This window comes from Hylaeus anthracinus, unplaced genomic scaffold (genome assembly GCF_026225885.1).
Source record: "Hylaeus anthracinus isolate JK02 unplaced genomic scaffold, UHH_iyHylAnth1.0_haploid 11978, whole genome shotgun sequence".
Lineage (NCBI taxonomy): Eukaryota > Metazoa > Arthropoda > Insecta > Hymenoptera > Colletidae > Hylaeus > Hylaeus anthracinus.
This window is the reverse complement of record NW_026534326.1, coordinates 2,420,096-2,442,380: the sequence shown is the minus strand read 5'-3', so window position 1 is coordinate 2,442,380 and position 22,285 is coordinate 2,420,096. Positions and strand designations below refer to the sequence as shown.

The 22,285-nt window shown below is 39.2% G+C and overlaps 1 protein-coding gene across 5 annotated transcripts in view; it reads left to right on the top strand.

Moving 5' to 3' along the window:
• The window catches only part of LOC128896864 (rho GTPase-activating protein 100F), a 47,632-nt gene extending 26,405 nt beyond the window's left edge, over window positions 1-21,227 (top strand). For 2 of the 5 annotated variants that reach the window (XM_054160394.1, XM_054160392.1), the window contains 18 exons: window positions 1,817-1,930; window positions 3,810-3,992; window positions 4,413-4,571; window positions 4,824-5,053; window positions 5,142-5,400; window positions 7,867-8,119; window positions 8,535-8,798; window positions 9,023-9,181; window positions 9,558-9,721; window positions 10,272-10,620; window positions 10,836-11,054; window positions 11,248-11,636; window positions 11,722-11,854; window positions 12,617-12,736; window positions 13,137-13,297; window positions 13,394-13,586; window positions 13,962-14,206; window positions 18,354-21,227. In XM_054160394.1, the coding sequence (XP_054016369.1) occupies window positions 1,817-1,930; window positions 3,810-3,992; window positions 4,413-4,571; window positions 4,824-5,053; window positions 5,142-5,400; window positions 7,867-8,119; window positions 8,535-8,798; window positions 9,023-9,181; window positions 9,558-9,721; window positions 10,272-10,620; window positions 10,836-11,054; window positions 11,248-11,636; window positions 11,722-11,854; window positions 12,617-12,736; window positions 13,137-13,297; window positions 13,394-13,586; window positions 13,962-14,206; window positions 18,354-18,602 (3,843 nt within the window). In that variant the 3' untranslated portion in view covers window positions 18,603-21,227. Of the gene's footprint in view, window positions 1-1,816; window positions 1,931-3,809; window positions 3,993-4,412; window positions 4,572-4,823; window positions 5,054-5,141; window positions 5,401-7,866; window positions 8,120-8,534; window positions 8,799-9,022; window positions 9,182-9,557; window positions 9,722-10,271; window positions 10,621-10,835; window positions 11,055-11,247; window positions 11,637-11,721; window positions 11,855-12,616; window positions 12,737-13,136; window positions 13,298-13,393; window positions 13,587-13,957; window positions 14,207-16,350; window positions 16,590-18,353 lie in introns of those variants that run through there. The other 3 variants (XM_054160397.1, XM_054160395.1, XM_054160396.1) reach the window with 3 other exon arrangements.
• The last annotated feature ends 1,058 nt before the right edge of the window (window positions 21,228-22,285 follow it).

The window sequence follows — 22,285 nt, the reverse complement described above, 5'->3', positions numbered from 1 at the left end:
AGATAGCCAGTGATCAAGTCAATTGAAGGTGGCCTGTTGAGGATATCTTTATTGAGGGCATCCATTTAGGCTAGTAGGTCCTTTCCTGGGGGTTGAGTTCTGTTTTCGATGCACCAATTGCTATTTATGGCTAGTTATGATATGATAAGGCCTCAAGTACATGAATTAACAGCGTTTGGTAATTGTATGGACCACATACACTGATCTAGCGATACACTGACCGCCATGTCACTCACATGCATGACGGGACCCTTCCGGAATTAAGGGATTTAGTCTCGTGGTAGAACTCTGAAACAACTTAAAGAAGATTAACGGGATTGACGAGGTTAATGAGGTTGGACAAATAAAGTCTGAGAGGTTAGGTTATGTAATGTTGCTCGAACTCCGATGCTCATCAATTTTTAGGAGTAGTAGTCCGGATATGAACGCGTTCGAACGGTTTGAGTCTATTAAGAGCTGACCCCTGATGTGTCGAGACTTGATAGGTTAGGTTTGCCAGGCCAAGTACCATTATTGGCTCCAGAGCTAATGGACTACCTCGGACATGGTATTTTCTGTTCTCTTGAGATAGCCTTCATTTGATACGAATTTAATAGCTTAGGGTTAGGTTCAGCTATCGATTGTAGATTGCACTATTAATAGGAGTACTGTGATCTGGCGGTTTAGAGTGTTCCATCAGGAGATACAATTACTGGCTATAAACCTATAATGGCGCCATGTTTGTGTTACGGTCGTCAGGTTGAGACCTAGGTTTCGTGTACAGATACGTTCTAATGGAAATCGGATTGAGGATTTAGAAAATGGACAACGTAACAAAATGGCGGGAAATAGGTTGCTGTCTAACCTAAAATTACAAACGGTTGAATATTAAGACACAGCATTAATTTCTACTCCTGATCATTTTTCCTCCGCGCTATTTTTAGAGGCGATCCTTTTAAACGCGTGCATCCCCTGATTGTTCGCAATTTCACGGACCCGAACCGACCGAAAGCGCTTGCAATTTTTACGAGGCTTTAATCAGGCTACCGATTCAATCTCGCGTGCAACCGCCTAGAAGAAATTTCCTCCCGTTTAGCCTGATTTGTGGCAGCCTTTAAACCCTCCACTTTGAAATCAAAACCGAAACGTTCGGGATTAGAGTTTATTATTTAATCCGAAGTCGTTGATATTTTTTTTTTACTATTATTATTTTTATTATTATTTTGCGTGGATAAATGTTTATGTAAATTTGTTAGAATACGTCTGAACAATATCTAAAAGATGTACAAGACCAATATAGAATTTTACAATGTACAAATATTTATTTAACCAATCGAAAACTTTGTTCTAAACGAGTGCTCCATTTGCTCAACTAAACCGATCAACTTGCTAGCTTGAATCGCAAATATCTCGAAAACTATCGTATTCACAGCAAAACTACTTATCACCAAAAATGAAGATCACGAAATTTTCTATAAAAAAGGTCGAATAAGTTTCTCCCTCCAACCAATAGTTTACACGTAACACGACATAATAAAGAAAACTAAACAATTTTACGTATGTTTCTGTTTAGGCTCGCGTTATGCCTAAAATATCGATAGTTCGAAAAAATGTGTCCTACAATTTTTCTACCGAATTTCTTTGTCTTTAATTTTGGTTATTAGCAATTTGATCGTAAACGCGATCGTTTTCGAGATATCGAGTAAAACAAGGGAAACCGTTTCTCTTCGAAAGTACTTGTGCGCAGTCAGCGTGGGAGTAGCAATTAATGAAGCAATTACGCTGTATAAATGATGGCGGGGGTCGTTGGTAATCAATGTTGTTAATTTCGTTCCAGGAGGGCCGGGGGGAAGTGACAGACATAAGCGCAAGTCCTGGGAGGCAAGCTCCTGCCAACCAGTTGCGCCCCAAGGAACCACCCCCCATGGTCATTCAAGGAGACTTCAGAAAGGTATCAACAATAATATTTTCCATCAAATAATTTACCATACTTCGTCACGCAAGTGCGATCATTCTGTTGTTCCAATTGTACATACAAAGTGTCCAATATAAACTCTCACAGACCTATTTTTCTACAAAGCAACGAGTGTATTTTATATTTGCTATACAATTAAGTAACTTGTAATTATAATTGTAATTGTGCATAGTTGTAGTCATAAGGAAAGATTGATCGATTCTCTAAATAAAAGCAGCATTTAGTCACTTAAATATAATTTAAATTGAATACAAACTTATTAACAATGGACAATTATTAAACAAACGTCTCCCATTAAATAGTTAATCATTTCCTGTGTTTGCTTTCATGAGTAACTGGAGTCGCAATTGGAGAAAGACTGTTCTTCTGTTTAGCGATACTTTAGGTAAAGAGATATCTCAATTTGTGAGAATCGATTAGACCTATGTGGTGTCATTGATCAATTTAATTAGCGAGGGGAAGGATTAAGCCACAAGGAGAGCACTATTCGTGAAACTATTCCAGCAACAAACGCTGTAAACCTAATTGTAATATAAGATAAATAACCCTCTAGAAAAATAACTGTACAAACCTTCTACAAATTCAGAGTTCTTTATAAGCAGTTAAATTCAAACAATTTAAAAGAAAATAGCTGAGGCTTCCATAGTTCAGTTCTTTATGATTGATAATAACAAAGGCTCACAGCTAGAAACGTCACTCATCTTCAAACAATTTCAGCCAGTTTCAGACAAGATGTTTAAGACTTACAGCATCAGTTACTTTCAAACATTTTCAAAAACAATATTTAAGGCTTCCATAGTCCAGTTTGTGGGAAGGGGGAATATATCACCACACTCTTTTTATTTAATACAAAGTTCAAGGGTCTAACCTGGGGGTTGATATGTCAGTCTGCCAGGGTTTTATTCTTACATATATGGATAATGATTAGTTAATGTATACTATATATGTAACGAGTATTTATTACACATATTGATTGACGACTCTACACACTTTTCTTCTTTTCTCACACCTAACCTCATTCCTGACACACACATGCCAACTTTACTCACTTTTCAAGCATACCAACATTCCAACTCTCACAGTTCTTTATAATTGATATTATCAAAGGCTCATAGCCAGAAACGTCACTCACCTTCAAACAATTTCAGCCAGCTTCAGACAAGATGTTTAAGGCTCACAGCATCAGTTACTTTCAAACAGTTTGAAACCGTTCCAAACGGTACCAAACGGCCGAGTTACAAATTTTTCTCATTTTGTATTGTTATAGGGATAATGGCCTCCTTTAGTTGGTAGCTATGTATTGTGTGTCGTTGGCAAGCGTGTATGTGAGTTGTTACTCAGAGCTAAATGGATAATTTTCGTTATTGATCGAATAATGGGACAACTATTTCTACTTTGATTATATTTAAATGAGGTTAAACGCACGATAATTAATTAATATAGTTAATCAAAACGGTTCGCTTGCTCGGGTAAGAGAGTAGGCGCATGCGCAGCAGACATACAAAACGAAAATTGGCGCATCGACACCACACGCACGCTCGCAAAGCTTATAACAAAAAAAGCACTAGCTTAGATATCGAGCTTTTACGTCGTCAATAATGTATAAGCACAGTTGTAAGGTTTATATTATACAAATGAATGTAGTAGGAAATATGAGGAAAATATAAGGTAAAAAATAATTATAAGGTAAAAGATAAATAATAATAACAACATATATGCAACCTACTATCTTCCACTTACAAAGAATGATAAAAAGAAGCCGCCCCGGTGCCCTCTGGAATAGTTTCACGAGATTCCCACCCAAAGCAAACGTCCTTCGTTACATTTGTTGAAGCGTAAGGACCTGTCGTTGCAGGTGAGCGGGATCAGCACCGAGATCTTCAAGCAGATCGAGACGGTCGAAAACGATCATGACGCCTCAACGGCAGCAGCCCTCGAAGCTGTCGAACGGAGGGGTGAGATGGTCGTGCGAGTCATCGAGCCACGGCAAATGGGCAGGCAGGCGTCGGAAGCCGCGAAGAAATTCACCGCGATGCAGGTCTGATGATTCTTCGTTTAATTATGTCATTCGTTAATTCCTGAAGCGTTCCTTGCACCTCATCGACCCAAAACAATGGGATGGTAATCGGAGATTAGGCCTAGCATTTTCTAAATTACAAGCAGCAATATTAAGTACCACCTTATCATTCCTTATCATTTCATCTTCTACATAGAAATCCTTGCTTCGGACAGGTCTGGTTCCCTGAAAGCACAGACGGTTGCCTGATAACAGATCCCATCGGAGTAGTAAATCTCTGCTTTGAAGGGGCCCGATTCCCTGAAAACACATGTAGAGTAGTAACTGGCCTTCCCAGTTAGGTTATTCCACCAGCCAAGTTGTAATAATTGCTTCCCATTTTTATTTGTCATTCAATACTATGAAATATCAGCTGATATCGCAGAAACTTTCTTGTTCCAGGATCCGAAGCACCCCATCCACTTTGTGGAAATAATCAAGAGGCCAGGGCAGACGCTAGGGCTCTACATACGCGAGGGTAACGGCGTCGACAGGAACGACGGCGTCTTTATCTCGAGGATAGCCCTGGAGACCGCTGTCTACAACAGCGGCTGCTTGAAGGTGATGCTCCTTTTTCCACCAGAAACCTCTAGACGCCCTCTAACCCTTTCTTCATATTTTACTGCGCCAGCAACTCTAATTCCTACTAACTCCTAACTCCTAACTCCACTCTAGTAACTTACAAGGAACCTCCAGCAACAGAAAATTAATGTGTGCTCTTCGGAACAATTTTTAATGTAAATTCAGATATCAGTGGTCGTATTTATAAATTTATATCCATCAATTAATACTGTTCCTGGTTCCTTGTTCCAGGTGGGTGACGAGATCCTAGCGGTGAACCTGGTCGACGTAACACACATGAGCCTAGATGATGTGGTAATCATCATGTCGATACCCAGGAGGCTTGTCTTGGCAACGAGACACGGTCAGCACCAGCCCATCTCCCACAGTCGTCAAACTGAGCACAAGGCACCACCAGTTGTCGTGATCAAGAGGGAGTTGAACGAAGACGAGAGTGATCATGCAACGAGCAATCATGTCAGGTACTCTATATTTAATGTTAAGTGCATTTATATCGCACAGTGTGGGATAGATGAAACACAGACCATCTAATAATGATTTTAATTGCAGAGATGGTAATCGTAGACGTGGCGATGGTCGCGAAATGCTGCCATCCAGGTCGAGACTGGGTCTGACAGGTCTAGGATCCAGCCAGGATCTAGGATCAAGCAACGGTGATTTGTACTACAATTCCAGACCGGAGGGACACTGGTCCTACCAACCACCGCCACCACCAGTCATCACACACCAACCAAAACCGTCAGCTACGCAACATTTCCAGCCGTACGAGCGTGGATATCCCAAAACGTTGGAGAGTTTGGCTGAAAAAGTAAGTCCTGAGTGATATCTCATTCTTTGTCCATTATTCTGACGCAGGTCGAGATTTAATTTCAAGAAAACATTGAAATTGACTCTGTCGGCAGGAGAGAAATGAAAGAAAAATGTGTATCGGATGAAGATTTGTGTCTGACAATCGGTAGAAGGCAACGATGCAATGAAAATTCATCTGATAATTCTTGATCGAGTCGCAAGAACACTATTTATATAATGATTTATACATACTATTCATATAATCTATGTAATTGTCTTTTGGATGCCTTATGTAGTAATGAGAAAGTATACAGCCACCAACACAGCCTATCAAAATTATACAAACACTTCGATTTTTGAGGTTCCAGTATCTTAAAATAGTTTTACTACGATATTCAATATGCAGTTACATTTTGCCATTTGCATTTTAAAATTAAAAGAAAGAATCAAATATATATAAACACTTATTAAACAAAAATTTTTATTAAATTTCATATCAAAATAACAGGTTTAGATGTTTTTCTATGTTCAGTTTCAAATTTTAATGAATTATATATCTCAGTAACGCTGTGGTCAATGATTGTTACTTTTTGTTATACGGTTTATAATTATATACGTTTCTTATAACATGTCAAACTTTCAGCAACTTCACAAATTGCAATTTGATTCAAATTGAACAAGTTCACTATGAAAATCTGTACGTTCCATAAGAAGCTGTATTAAAATTACAAAATTTTTATATCATTTTTCATAAAAATTTTATAACTTCGGTTCTTGTAACACATCAAACGTTTTGTTAAAATACTACATTAAATAAATTCATGGAACAACTACTTTAAGATATCTAAACCTCCAAAATCCAAGTATTTGTATACTTTTGATACCCAGTGTAGTGAACTCCGAAGCAATTCTCTTAGGATAGTTAACGTAAAGACAAGAACGAGACTCCTTATTGCTTATTCAGCTTACGATGCCTCAGATCTAGCTAATGGAGCTCTCTTTAAGTCGAAGCTTGCCAATCTACGAAAGATGAAACTCGAGCTATACCTCAACCATAAATCTCCAGCTGCTGTCAGGAGTAGGTCACACATAGATGTTCTAGACGATGTGGATCGAGCACCCTTTCACATACCTGTCTGCACCAAGTTGACACTTGTTTGCCCTTTTCTGTCCTCAATTGCAATCGCGATTAATAAGAAAGTGGTGAATTCGTGGCAATGTATCGAGACACTCTTGATAGAGATCAGTGTGATGCGTGCTGTCCTGATCTCCAAGACGTTTGGATGGGGGAAATAATCCTTGTGGAAACGAAAAAAAGGAGCGGATTGTATCGTAACAGTATTGATAGTCAGGGACTTGTCCGAGTATCGTCCAAACGACTTGGAGGACGATGGTACGCAGCTCTCTCGTGTTTCGACCACGTGTTTCACATGACTAATCGGTTCTATGAATGAATGCTACGTTGATATTAACCAGGATTTCACAAAGGTAAAGAAACCACTAACTCTTTCTTGATATCTAGACTTGTGTATGAGCGCAATTTCCTGCACCGTGCCCGACCTGGACAGTGGACAAGCATTTGTACATTTTCATGTGGGTCAGTTTCATCTTCAAATAGCTGCAAATAAATTGGATGGTTGAAATAAACATTGCTTGGATCCCATAAAATGGCCAAACGTTTGTCAGTGTCCACGTGGAATTGATCACGCGTATGTCTCTCACTGTTTGTGATGTGAACCTACTTTTTGTTGCCTCGTAAGCTTTGCTATGCGCTCGTTCTTTCAATTTCTTTTTTTCTGAGTATTGTCTCACCTCGTGACGATCCGTGATCGTCATAGTCCACACGATAAATGGATCCATGGACTAATAAATCGCTCAAATGCAGATTAAAAGAATGTACCACTACTGGAAGATCCATCGATCGTGTTGGCACAAGTAATTCACAGTTGGAGTTTCCTTCGACCACAGTCGACTTGAATTTTTCCTTAACACTTTAGCTATTGGCTTACTTTAAGTCTAATACATGTTTGAACGAGATTTTCTACATTAGCATTAATGTAGGATAATGTAAACTTCTGCTGCCAAGTGTAGCGAAAGCTTTGTAAACATTGGAATTAAAATACCTGTAAGAATATTTTATGTCACGCTTTGACTACTGTTATCCAGGAGGAATCTACAAGTTAGAAGTCTTTGCTACATTAGATTATATTAATGCAGGCTTACGATACCTTCTGCATACAAGTCTTGGGAGATTCCCTATGTTACAGTCAATGATACAATTTATAGGTTCCATTAAACATTGAAATTAAAATGCAAACAAGTTTAGAAAGCCAAAGGAGTAGATAAAGTGTTAATTACTAACCCTGTAATTACATTGAGTACAACCCTTGTACAGATCTTTTATCTGGTCAGCTGTGAGTCGAAGGAACACATATATGCATTCAGAATAGAACAACGCGAGATTGACAACTGTTAATGGATTCAGGTACACTCTTTCTACACGGGGCCTGTAATGCCCTCTAATGGTGGTCGACGAATGTCCACGGGCGCAGGAATGCAGTCAATTGGTGGCAGATTGTCTGGTCAGACCCAGTCTTCGCACTATGGATATGGTCAGCACTCAAGCAGTGGAAGAATCATGCCTAGAAGTGGCTCTGATCAGCATCTACCCCGTGTGGATTACACCAGCATCACCACACCTGCTCGACACACTCTTCTTAGATCTAGCTTGAAGTCAGGTCTGCAATTTTCCATTTCATACAAGAACTACTCGTTACCACTTTCTCGTCACTCACTTTTAGTATTTTCCATGAATATTTGTTATCTAAATACTAGGAAACCAATTGCAATATTTCTTGTTGTTATATACTAGGTATCAAAAATGCACAAACGCTTGGATTTTAACCTCACTTGATAGTTATTCGGTTAAATATGAATCACATAGCCTATTTCGACTTAAACTGACCACCCCAGTTTTATTAAATCTATGTGACAATTTTGTAACTTTAACACAGTTTCTTATGGAACAGATATCACGTACATTAAATTTGGAATTTAATGAATTATCGAAGCTTCTTAAACATCTTGCTTCGTCTCAAATAAGAATATAATAGAAATATGGTCGGTATGATACTTTTTTTTTAATCAAAATAGGTACGTCAGCATTGAGATACAACACAAGGTATGCTACCCAAGCCGATACAACGTCGTCCACCCAGAGGCAAGGTCAGTTTGGCACCCTGACGAGGAGGCATCGACCATCGTTAGATTATGCGTCAGACACAGAGGCAACGTGTTCCAGTTCGCCTAAGTCAGCGTATTATTACTACAGGCACAACATGAATAATCCACCGCAAAGCAGCGCTGTCTCACACCTGGCGACCCTCTCGAGGTCGCAAATTGGTCAGAGTTCCTCTGGTTAGTAGCTATTGTCCCTATAATAAACATTAATAAGCGGAAAAATTGCAATGGTGTACAATAAAAATGTTACGATGATCTGAAAAACATCTAAAAGAATAAGCTAAATTGTTCAAGTACTCTTAAATCTCCTTTTGTCATTTATTCTGGGTCTACCATACCGTGAAAGTTACACAACACAGATATAATCAACAGAGATAATCACGTCTGTACATCTATTACAGGTTTGAGGTCGAATTCGTTACCTCGAAGTGGCAGAACATTGCCTCAGCAACCTGGTCTTCGATCAGGACTTAGCACAGTAGCATCAGGGCTGATCGATCAAGAAGACAGCGATGGAGCGCTATCAGCACCTGAGTTGCCTTCTATCAGGCGTGACAGAGGTAAGAAATTAATTTATCTATCAACTATTACAATAATTGTTACCAAAAAGTGAGTTAACAAGCGAGTAATGTTAAAAAGAAATTGGAAATACATAGGTATATAGGTAAAATCACTGTACGATACTGATATTAGTATAGTTCAGTGAGGAGTAAATTAATTTATCTACCAACTGTTATAATAATTGTTACCAAAAAGTGAGTTAACAAGCGAGTAATGTTAAAAAGAAATTGGAAATACATAGGTATATAGGTAAAATCACTGTACGATACTGATATTAGTGTAGTTTAGTGAGTTTAATCGATGGACTAGCTAGTTCTCGTGATAATGAGTCTATGAATCTGTATAAATCTATAAGTTACATGGATGTGTGAACAGGGAGAATACCATCATCACCAAGTGTGTTCACATCGGATGAGTATCGAGCATGGCTGAGTCGAACACCAAGCACCAGTGCATTGTACGAGCAAATCAGGGCGACCACGAGTAGGCCACCTCGTTATACCTACAGTGCTGAGAACATTCACGCAGCTGTCAATCAAGTAAAGAATATTTATTTCACCGTTATTACGATAATTAATTTAATATATTAATACCTAAAACGAAACAGAACGTAATCACAGAAAACACTGCACTGTACACAGTAGCGGGGACAGATATTGAACTACGTATTCTTATTGTTACAAGTGGGAGGTATTAAAAGAAAAAATAGCACTGGATTTTACTAATAAAGAGGATAATACTTAATGATAGAATGATCGAGTGTAAACATTGTTTGCGTACAATTACATAAATCATGATAGAAGAAGTGTATTTAATAATTTTTAAAGGGAAGTAGACATTTAGACAGAAATAGAACATTTACTTTTTACTTATATAATAAAATGAATAAAAGAATAGAAACCTAGATCACTGACGTTACAGTAGTACCAACCTAAACTCGATACAGAACCACTGTTCATAGGGGAATTCCCAAACATCTAAAAGAATAAGAAACCTATATTACTGATCTCACAGTACTACCAACTTAAACTCAATACAGAACCACGATTGCTCGTGTCCCAAAATATAAATGTAATTCACGTTCTTCAGGGTGATTACGGCAACTACGGGGCGTACAGGCCACTGTCAAGCACTCTGGACCGTCTGTCGACAAGATCAGCCTCGGCACAACAAGTGAACCTGGCCAATCTGAGAGCATCGACGGCGATCAGCTCAACCTGTCACCGTGGAACGACGAATCCAAGACCGGCCTCGGTTGCGTCGAGCGCGCGCGCGTCCCTGACGAGTCAGAAACCGTCTCTCAGCAACTCGACCGCACAGAGAGCGACCTCAGTAAGGAGAATCAGGAATCTACTGGACCTGGAGTCAACGAGAAGCATACCCACCCCCACGCCTACCAGAACTCAGGATCAAAGACTGCTAGACATTAATCCTGCAGGTGAGGAGAAAGGAGCGTGAAGTCTAGTTTCTTTGGACCATGAGTTTTTTCTTTTGCTCGTTGGAGGGGTCTTTAGAAGACATCGTTCACCTCTTGGGGAAAGACCAGAGGTTTGAGATTCCACAGACTGTAGGGACTTTCCCATTAATATTTCTACAGTGTGGGGAACCTCTTACACCTGCAGAGTCATAAGGAAGATCTCCTTTCTTTTGCAGAGTTCCTCAAGTATAAGATAGAGAAGCCACCGACTGTAGGGACTCCGAACTCGACTAGTTCTCTCTTGAGCTCGCTCGGGGAAACCAACAGTGGCGATCTGGCAGGTGGGGTCAGCGGATTGCTCTACGTCCATCTGTTGGCAGGACGCGGCCTCCGTTCGACGACGTCCTCGTCAGCGGCTACCACACCCTCCACGCCATCAGGTCAGCCTAATTTAGGTATGTTCGGGTCTCCACGTCCCTTGGCAGGTTCTACGCTGCACAGACACCGCGGTTAACTCGACTCTTCGAAATACAACAATTCCGTTTAGCATCAGCGACATTGCGATTTGATATTCAAAACTTAGAAGCTCTGTTAATAATGGACACTTTGAATTGACTTTTTTCCAACGACATTTCTGTACTAAAATAGCTAGTTGTGGCTTGAGAGACCTGTACTGCGTACTGGAGTGCGACAGGGTGCACAAAGCGAGGACAGTGGTCCGGACCGGTGACCTGATGTTCGACTGGGACGAGACCTTCGAGCTGGACCTCGTTGGCAACCGGCAGTTAGACCTCCTCGTCTATTCCTGGGATCCGCAGTACAGGCACAAGCTCTGTTACAAGGGATCCGTGCACCTGGCCACCCTCCTCAAGGAATCGCCTGTTCACCAGTTGGCCGTCAAGGTCGAGCCACGTGGCACGATTTATTTGAAACTGCGTTACACCGATGCTCAGCAAACCTTCCGACGGAGGGGACTGCCAGTGATATCCTTGGCCACCAGGGCTGCTCCTCTCTTCGGTGTTGATCTGGACACCGTGGTGAGTCCATCAGGGGTTCCCCTTTTGAGGAAGACGAGGTATTGCGTGGGATTCTACGTTCACTAATTTTGATGGTTGTCTTCAGGTAAGCAGAGAGAGCAAAACTGGAGGAGTCACTGGAGGAGTTTCCACTGCCTTAGCAATGGGGGTACCAAACGTTCCCATAATCGTCTGGCGCTGTGTCGAGGAGGTTGAAAGAAGGGGTCTTGACATCATCGGTGGGTTTGCTTTCTTTTTCTAGTACTTGAGGAATTTCAACCGGCAGTGTCCAAGTGCCAGACTGTCCCCATGTTGTCATTGTTAATTTTGGACTCCCGTAGAGCCAAATAAACTGGCCCTGGTGGTATCAATCTTCACCAGGGTCTGCTGTTATCGTTACGATACTTGTTAAGAGTTAGTTAGTTAGTTAGTTAGTTAGTTATTTTCTTTAGACTTGTACAACTTGGTGTGTGTCTCAAGATGGCGTTTGAGGTGTTATTTGTTAAGAGTTGAGCTTTCGTATTCTGGCCTTTTCTGTGCAAGGCTAGGTATAAATTTTTTTATGACCAAGGATCACTAACGCACACCGAGCGAGTCTATCTATCTATCTCGCACGCGCTCTCTCTGCTCGCGCAGTCTTCCTCTATTTTTCACCGTGATAGCTCACGGAAAAGTTCATTTCTGTATTAATATAATTCTCTATATTTCTAGTAGAACGTTTACAGTTTCTTTCTTCAGTTCCAGTTCCAGTTATTTATTTAATGGGGTCAGATAATCTCTTGACATTTGCACTATTCCTTTTTACACTTTATAAAAATATAAACTTTTGTTACATCTCATATTACATTTTTCTTAACATTATATCCTTATTTACTATGTATTATAAACAGTTTAGATATTTCTATTCTCGTTTCTAATATTTTATATCCACAGTTTCTTTCTCTGGTACCCACCACTGGTTTACCCTTAACGATACTTATGAAGTGTTCTCACGATCACAGGCTTGTACAGACTTTGTGGGTCAGCGTCGAAGAAGAGGATACTCAGGGAGGCTTTCGAGAGGAACGCTCGTTCCGTGAACCTGTCACCTGACAATGTACCAGATATCAACGTTATCACTGGTAAATTAAACTGTAATAGCGTAGTACAGTTATTAATTTAGAAGCATTTCCTTTGCTAGAACCCATCACAAATTACTTGCTTCTTCAATCTCAACGTCAAAGCATCCATTATAATGGAAATATATATTTATTAGGTTGTCCCGAAAGTTTCTTTCGCGAGCTGCACTCAATTATTTTATCTGGTCGTGTTTATATAAATAGACAATCTAATTTCATAGATATTCATGTTGTAATAGTAATGCAGCAAAATGAATCGTGCACAATTCAGTAATGTAACATAAAATATAAAATATTGTGCATGTATTACTTATTAATAAAGCGAAAGAAACTTTTGGGACAACCTAATACAAGGAATATGGTTTAAAGTATCTGCAACCTTGAGAACCCAATTTTTTTCTAGGTGTACTGAAAGACTACCTACGAGAACTTCCAGAACCACTCTTCACGAAGTGCCTCTACCAAATGATGGTCGATGCACTGACTGTTTGCATACCGGATGATCCTCAGGGCAACGCCAAACTAATGTTCAGTATACTCAACTGTCTACCAAAAGTGAACAGGGTTGGTATCCACTCTAAATTTTCTTTAATAGTATCTCAATTAATCACGCGCTCTACCTTTTTCTCTAGAAGCTATCAATTGTCTGTTCAATTACAGTGCACGTTAATTTACTTGCTGGACCACTTGGCAATGGTGGTGTCGCAGTGCAACAAAATGTCTCCTGCTAGTCTGGCAGTCTGCTTCGGACCTGTCTTGATGCTATACTCCGAGGAGAACGGACCACCCCTGGACTTCCAACAGCCAATCGCTGTTCTCAAGTATCTCCTTGAAATATGGCCAGTTAAGTCAGGTAATGTCGTCATTTCTTTCTCCCAAGTAGAAAGTAAACATCACCACCCTGACAATCTCGCGATACACATCTATGTTATCATAAATACGCTCCATCAACTGTAGGGGAGACTGAGGATGCCTTGGACAATAATAAAATTTAATAAAACTAATTTAATTAGTTTCTGGTTATCCGATTGAACTTCACCAAATTTTTAACTAGAGTTCCATGACTTTCAAAAACTCCCAGTACTTCCTAGAAAAGCATTTAGTTTTTGCAAGCATATGTCCAAGTTGTCCTCAGTTACTCCTGCAGTTGCCAAAGAGCTCAAGGCTGCATAAACACTTACACCTGAAGAATAAGAGCCGAATAATCAGTCGCTCATTTCACAGACAGTTCGGAAGATTTCTTCAGTCGCTTCAGCACTTCCTCGAGTTACGCCACCAGTCGAGCACAACAACAGTCAGCAGCTTCTGCAGCAGCAGCCGCAGCAACAGGTGCAGCAACAAATCCAGGGAACATTGGGACGCACAGGGCTGCCCTGGCAGCAGCAACACTCACTTCATCAACAGTCTCCAACTACGGTACCCGCAGCCCTCGCTCCCTCCACTCGTCCACCACCCCCGGTCAAGCCTCGACAGGTCAGTCTTCCCTCGGTGTTCTCGCCTTATCTCGACCACATTCGTCTCGATCTCTCGCCTTTCTTCACCCTGCTCCTTTGTCGACGTTCACAGGTGGTTTGAACGAGTTCAGAAGTACCTCTTAAGCAGAGAAGTTACGCAGGGATTAAGGTCAAGCGTAGAGTTTGCCTATCCACTTGTAGCGTTCGAGGCTATCTTCAGTTTTTGTTTTGTTTCTAAACACTCGGACAAAATTCAACGATTGCACTTGACCCGATTACTCGTTTGGGTTGTACGATACCACCAAACTGGGGTATTTTATAGTTCTGCGTAGCAACACCTGCTTTCATCTTAGAAAAGAATGATACGGTTGAAACTGGTACAGAGGATGGGCAAAAGAGAAGCAAGAGATACATAAGAATTTATAAATTTCCTGCTATACGGTTCTTTCTTCTTCTACTTGAAGCCTTTTGCTTCGAATTAAAACAATTTCAAGTCTCCTCGTCACCTATGCATTCGAAAACCAAATGAAAAACCAGAAAACTTTTAAGTAGATCCACTAAAATGCTAAAGCTTTATCTACTGACACAATTTTCTATCACTAATACCTTAACGTATCATACACTTCATATGATTTTTTGAAAAGTGAAACGAAACGCTTCAAGAAATTCGACCACAATCTCGTCTCGCTCTCCGCTTTTCTGTCCGTGTCCCATATGCATTATCTGAAACGTGTTGTGAACAGCATGGTAGGCAAAGTAAACGACTCTGTTTCTCTCCCTTTGTTTCGCTTCGCAGAACAACCCTGCCGCGCTTCCATAATATCGAATCATCCAAGCAACGAGACGTTCATTCATATACTCATTCATTACATTCGTTTGTTCATCGATTAGGGTCGCCGTGAACCTCGAGGATACTCGAGTCTGTTGGTCGCTGCAAATTTTTCATCGCGGCCCTTCCACTTGCTTGAAAAATATCTCTGCGCTTCACATGAATTCACTTTTCACTCGAACATGTTGGCCAACTGCAGCTTAATCTGCTGATTCATACAAATTCTAAATAAACGTTTATCTTTTCCTTGGTTTAAAGTAATAACCGACATGGTACAATTAAAATAACGTTTAAAATCGTTGAAAATACTAAAAATATATCCTTTGGGTTTATGTTATTTCCAAGTTTTGTTTAAATAATTCTCGCACAATTACATGTTTCAAATATGGCAGGTGGGAGGGGGGGAGAGAGAGAAAACACCGTGAAAGGCTTGTTTGTGCCATGATCCCTCCAATGCAGAGGCACTGCCATAAAGTACAGTGGGTGTAGAAAGTATTCGTACACCGATAAATTTCCAAAAAGACTGTGTAAAATTGTAATTTATTAACTTATGTTTTATAATCAATGACATTCTACATATTCTCGGAAATCTCTAGAATAGATAGATTACAAAAAAAAAATAGCTATTTATGTAATCGATAGAAATGTTGAAGAAATAAGTATTCGCACAACTGTTTAGAAGTACTTTACTGGATATATGATGTTTTCTAATTCGTACGGAGCAATAAATTGATGTGTTTACGTTATAAACTCTACTGTAAATGGTTCGTCATAAGAATCGTACAAATGCTTATTGCTTCTATACTTTTACCCACTTTTCGCATTTTTTTGTTAATTTCTCAAATTACATTAACTAGTAAATGTTGTTTGAACTATATCTATCTCAGAGACTTCCGAGAATATGTAAAATGTCATTGATTATAAAGAAGGAAGTTAAGAAACTACAATTGTACACAAAAATTTTTTGGGAAATTGATCGGTGTACGAATACATTCTACACCCACTGTATAATAATAATAGTAACTGGAATTGGAGAATTTATTGCGAGCATAAAACCATTCAGAGATAAAAATCTTTCTTCAGCAAGGAAGGAAGCTTGTCCTAAACGGTGAAAAATTTGCCAGACGAGAAAAAGGTCGTGTAAATATTGCCAATACCACCAAAAACGCCTCCGTGCATGTCTCGATGTCAGTTCTGTAAATTATTTGGATGTAACAATTCCGCGGGACGCTTATGATTTCCGTTCCAACGCCACCAGTCTCGACGTCTTTCTATTATAGTGACGATTTACGTTGTCTTCTTTATCTTTTTTCGTTTGGGCACGTATTCTTCAGAGCAAGCGCAAATTGCCGGCTCTACCAAACCGCTGACAGCACAGAGACGCCGCTTCTTGCACAGGTATTATCGTTATTATCGTTTTCACTCGCGTTTTACATCAGCCTTTAGTTATCGTTATCATATGCATGGTCTGTGTCAGGCAACGATCAGCCAAAACACATCAGTTCATACCACAGGGTAGTTTCACACAGACGAAACCCTCATCAAAACCTTCGACCAACCCTTCATTTCTATACCGCTATCAAAAATATACGAACACTTATTACAACAATAAGGTTTTTCTCCATGTTCACTTTCAAACTGTAATGAATTATATTTCAGTAACGCTGTGGTCAATGATTGTTATTTTTTGTTAAATGACTTATAATTACGTTTCTTATAACGTATCAAACCTTCAGCAACTTCCTAAATTGCAATTTGATTTAAATTGAAAAAAGTTCACGGTGAGAATCTGTATGTTCTATAAGAAGTTTTTCATAAAATTAGGTTGGACAATTTAAATCGCAATAGGCTCATTTAATTCATATTTAATAATAAACTTTTAATAGTAAAAGTGAGAGACGAAAAGTGGTAGTTACCTGAAAAAATTCACTGTGAGAGTCTGTATGTTCTATAAGAAGTTCTTCATAAAACTAGGTTGGACAATTTAAATCGTAATAGGCTCATGTGATTCATATTTAATCAAATAACAATCGAATGAAGTTTTGTTAACGTCCTATATTAAATAAATCTATGGAACATTTACCTTAAGATACTGAAACCTCCAAAATCCAAGTGTTCGTGTACTTTTCATACAGTGACTTCAACAAAAGCCCCGAAGCAAGTCGAATAGCATCTAATTAGAACCAGTGTACAGCATGGAAACATTTGAAGGTATTATAGCTACATTGACAGTGTTACTTCTTAAAAGATGCATGTGCATTGGATACCGAGAAACTTTGGGGGTTTTGTCTCTGTAAGAATACTCTCTGTTCATACTTACACATATTTATCCACCATTAATGTCACTTTTCATCATGTCACACACAGAGTGGACTTCAGTAATAATAAATACAGAGGAGAATTAGAAATTAGAATAGAATTAGAAAATAGAGTAAAGGGAAGATACAGAAAAAGTACTAGTTAATAATTTGATTCTCTAAAACATTTTAATGTCTGACAGTCTGCGAGATCATTAGTCTATCGTAGCATGTAGTAATTCAATCATGAGCATTGCATCTTGGTATACAATTTCCAGTATGATACACATAATGTCGAATTGCAATCATGTAATGTCCTTCACACTTGAATGTTATCCTCGACACTTGAAGTATCGTACACAACAGTACATAAACACAATACATAAAGCGAAGCACCTCGTTTAAGAAATAGAGGATAGAATAGAGGACATCATTTGAACTGTACATTGATACATAAAAGTAAATCGATCAATCTTGGAAAGGTTTTGTTCGAACATTCTCAGGACTTTCTCACTGATCCAATGAACAACAATACTAATGCAAATCAAGCCCTATAGGCGCCATTGAAAATTTTCAACAGGTAATTCCTTGCGAAGAACATACAATCGTATCGTCTCAGACTCCTCTGCGCGCCTGTATCCATTTTGGCCACACATTTCTCAAAAACGAAGGCCTCGACTCTAAACTCACTCTGCAAAACCGCACCATTTTTCTAGAGGAATTCTCTAGCGATGTCTTTGCATCAGAAACACTATACCCATCTTGCACGCAGCCACAAAACATAATCTATTCGTGTACTATGTTCTTGTATCGTATGCTGCTTAACCCTCTGTGCAGCAGACCTTTGTTTAAACTTCGATTAATTCCCAACCCTCTATCGCATAATGCAATTTTTATTAAACTGATCAGCAAAAAATAAAATTCATACGATAAGGGGTTTCCCAGTTGGAAACTCGATTCAGGAGGGGTGCAGAGGGTTAACATTCTCTTGTTAAAGTCCCTAGAGAAAGTCAAAGAGTTAATAAAAAATGTCTGCACAGGTGATAGTCTCGTCTCCCGGTTCACCTAGCAGTGAGGAGTCAGAAGCATCACCAGAGCCAATTAACAAGAGCCTCCTGGGTGGCTTGGGACTCGAGAAGGGCAACGAAGGGGCTACAGCTGACTCGACTGGCCCTGGAACAGAACAAATCACCCCAACCAGCAGCGTAGACACAGAGGAAGGAAACACACCACATCCAGAAGAAGGCGAACGAGGAGTCGAGGGTGACGCTGAGGCCAGTGACTGTTGATTTCAGTACATTCTTGTCGAACCTCACTCGACTTGGGACTGTGAAGGGTTGAAGTCTCATTGAATGCATTTTCGGGATGTGTCTTTACTAGCTTGAGGAAGAATCTCTTATTTGAAGTCAATCTGATTCGCAGATTGTTGATGGAAATTATAGAGTCAGCGTTGGGCATTAGACAAATTTTATGTGTTAATGGCTAGTTGTCGGTTGTTGGTTGTCGAGTTGAACTGTGAGTAAACTTATAGTGGACCCTTTATTGTTAGTTTCTTTAAAAATTATTTGAAGACTAGTACGATGAAGAACTACCATCATGAATTTTTCTTCTCAATGATGATGAAGAAGTAATTGGAAAGTTCAATTGCTCTCGATGATTAGATAATATTAATATTAATATTGAGTAAAAATAATATTGAGTTATCGGTTCGAGGAAGTTTTGCCCAACTCTGGTGATATTTATTCGCAAACATTGTAAAAGAGGATTCTTAGAGATTTTTGTTGTTTGTAAGCGAAACGAGAGCGAAAGGAAGTTCTTGGAACATTGCTTGTCAATCAGTATTTCATGTATCGTAATACTTCTTCAACATGTTCACAGTCATCAGTTTGTCAGTGACTGTGGACTTGTTAAAAAATCAACTAATAATGAATTCATTTCTCTTTTTAAATATAGTCAGCTTTTATATGCGTATCAAAAGTATACAAACACTTGTATTTCAGAGATTTCGATACATAATTTATCTTAAGGTAGTTGTTTCATGGATTTATTTAATGTATGATGTTAACAAAACCTCACTCGATTGTTATTTGATTAAATATGAATTATATTTGAACATACAGATGCGAGCTAAGGCTTGATCTCTTTAAATTTAAATCAAGTTGCAATTTATGAAGTTGCTGAAAGTTTGATGTGTTATAATAACCGAAATTACAAACCATTTAAGAAAAATAATAATTATTGGCCACATTGTTAATGATATATAATTCATTAAAATTTGAAACCGAATGTAGAAAATAACCTAAGCTTGTTATTTTAATAAGTGTTCGTATAATTTTGATACGCGATTTTGAAAAACCTTGGAAGGGCTGGACCAAGGATCGATCGAAATTTTAAATAAAATGTCAACAAGCAAGCGAGCTAAGAGTTCCCTTCCTCTCAGTCTGCAACTTTTGTGGTGCGTCGATGAAAACTAAAAGAAAAAGATGCGATATTTTGTTCTTTCAAGTTTAAAGAAGATAACTCTTCGAAGATTAAACGCGTTGACTGCTTCGATTTAGAAGTCTGATTATGGTGCAATACTTGTATCGTTGAACAATTTTTCATTCGATGAGCAAATGGTGAGAATTGGGTTTGCAGCGTAAGCTGTGCAAGACACGAATCTAGTCTATACTGTGTTTAACGTTTTCTAGTCGATGATTTCTTCTTTGGAAGCATTTATTATATTGTTACTACGTTAGTTGAAAACGTTTTCCTCGCGTGATGTTGTGTTTTTAGATGTTTATACGTGTTCCTGTGGCAGTCAGCGCGTCGAGTTCCACGCATGCTCTTATAAAACGACACCGTGGCCGTGCAATTGTACGATACAAGGCTGATTCTTGTCGCCAGACGCACAATACGAGCGATCATTGTTTCCCAGACGAAACGACGCGCATAATGGGACCACCGCGATTATCCGTTAAAAAACTAATCACTGAAATTGACGATCTGACGACCGACTGGAAGCCTTTCGCGAGATTTTTTCATACGAATTCTTTCTATATTGTACAACACACGTGAAATCTAAGAAATAAGAAGAAGAAGAAAAAAAAAACGAATATCGAGGTTTACAGTTTAAAAAGAGAGTTTCCCACTCTTCGGCTGCGATAATTTTAGAATCACAAAAGACTGTGTTGGTGTACGTCACAAACAGGTTCCTAGTTTGCACAAAATTCGACTATTAGACTTAACTCGAGCAGCTGAAGAGTAATTGGCGAGAGATTTGAATTTTTCCTCACGCACAAAAAACAAAAGAAAAAGCCCAATACAATTTCGAGGACCCTGGACTTCTTTTCTGTTCCGTGCTGAGATCCACCAGACCTCTTTCAGTCCAATGTCGACCAACCGAAGGGTGGAGCCGTCAAACGAAGGCCTGAAACCGATGGAATAAGATTAAGGGACGGACGATACTTTCAAAACGTGTCTACCGTGTCTCGAACTGCACAAATCTACCAAACGACTGATAGCAAACGAGTCTGAACTGCCCCAAAGCGAGGAGGACCCCAGGGGAATCCCTGAATCGCGCGCAGCCTTAGGCGGTGATTCCCAGCTGCAGAAGACAAAAAACGACTGATCAGACTGGAATGACGACGAGTATAGAGGGGAGGAGAGACACACGAGAAACGAAGAATATTACCCGTACACAACGTTCGGTTTATATACAATATACTATATATAAATATATATATATATACATATTATATATACATATTATATATACACACATAGGCTAGTCACGATATACATGTGCTTTTGATAAAAAACTATTACTTGTAGCAGTTAGCTAGCCATCGTATACAGAACACGAAGGAACTGCTGATGTACACGAACCTGCGTACACGTATACGTGCACTGACGAAAATTTGGTGGAGGAAAAAGAGATAGCATGGTCACGGTGAATCAGGAAATTATTTGCACGCATTAGGAGTAGCGTCCAAGGTAAAAAAGAGACGCACGATTTCTCTATGACCTCTATTTCAGATGTACGGATACATAGATTATGAATAGACTGAGGACTTTTATGCATTTGTAGGAAATTTTAATGTACAAAATGCACACAGTATGCAATAATATAAAAACTATTGAAAGTTAAAGTTCATATTATAATATTTGCTGAACATAATAAATTCCTATTTAGGTTCTATTTTATGTAGATACGTTTGCGAAGACTTTATTTTGCACAAAGATCCGCAGTCTAATTATTAGGTTGTCCAAACAGTTTCTTCCATTTCATTAATACGTAATACATACACAATATTTTGTCTCTAAGGTTACATTATTGAATTACATTATCGTGTACGATTCATTTTGCTCCGTTACTATTACAACATTAACATCTAAGAAATTAGGTTGTCTATTTATATAAACATTGCCACACAAAATAACTGAGTGCTAGTCACGATTCATTTTGCTCCGTTACTATTACAACATTAACATCTAAGAAATTAGGTTGTCTATTTATATAAACATTGCCACACAAAATAACTGAGTGCAAGTCACGGATGAAACTTTTGGGACAACCTAATATGAATTTGTACATTCATATTATCTTTCTGGCATTTCCCAAGTCACAGAGTAGAATGGAGAATTCCTCAAGCCACAGCGTAGACTGAAGAATCCCCCAAGTCACAGCGTAGAATGGAGAATTCCTCAAGCCACAGCATAAACTGGGAGATTTCTTAGGCCACAGTGTAGACTGAAGGATTCCACAAGTCACAGCATAGATTGAGAGATTCTTCAAGCCACAGCGTAGAATGGAGAATTCCTCAGGCCACAGCATAAACTGGAAGATTTCTTAGGTCACAGTGTAGACTGAAGGATTCCACGAGTCACAGCATAGATTGAGGGATTCTTCAAGCCACAGCGTAGAATGGAGAATTCCTCAAGCTACAGCGTAGACTGGGAGATTTCTTAGGCCACAGTGTAGACCGAAGGA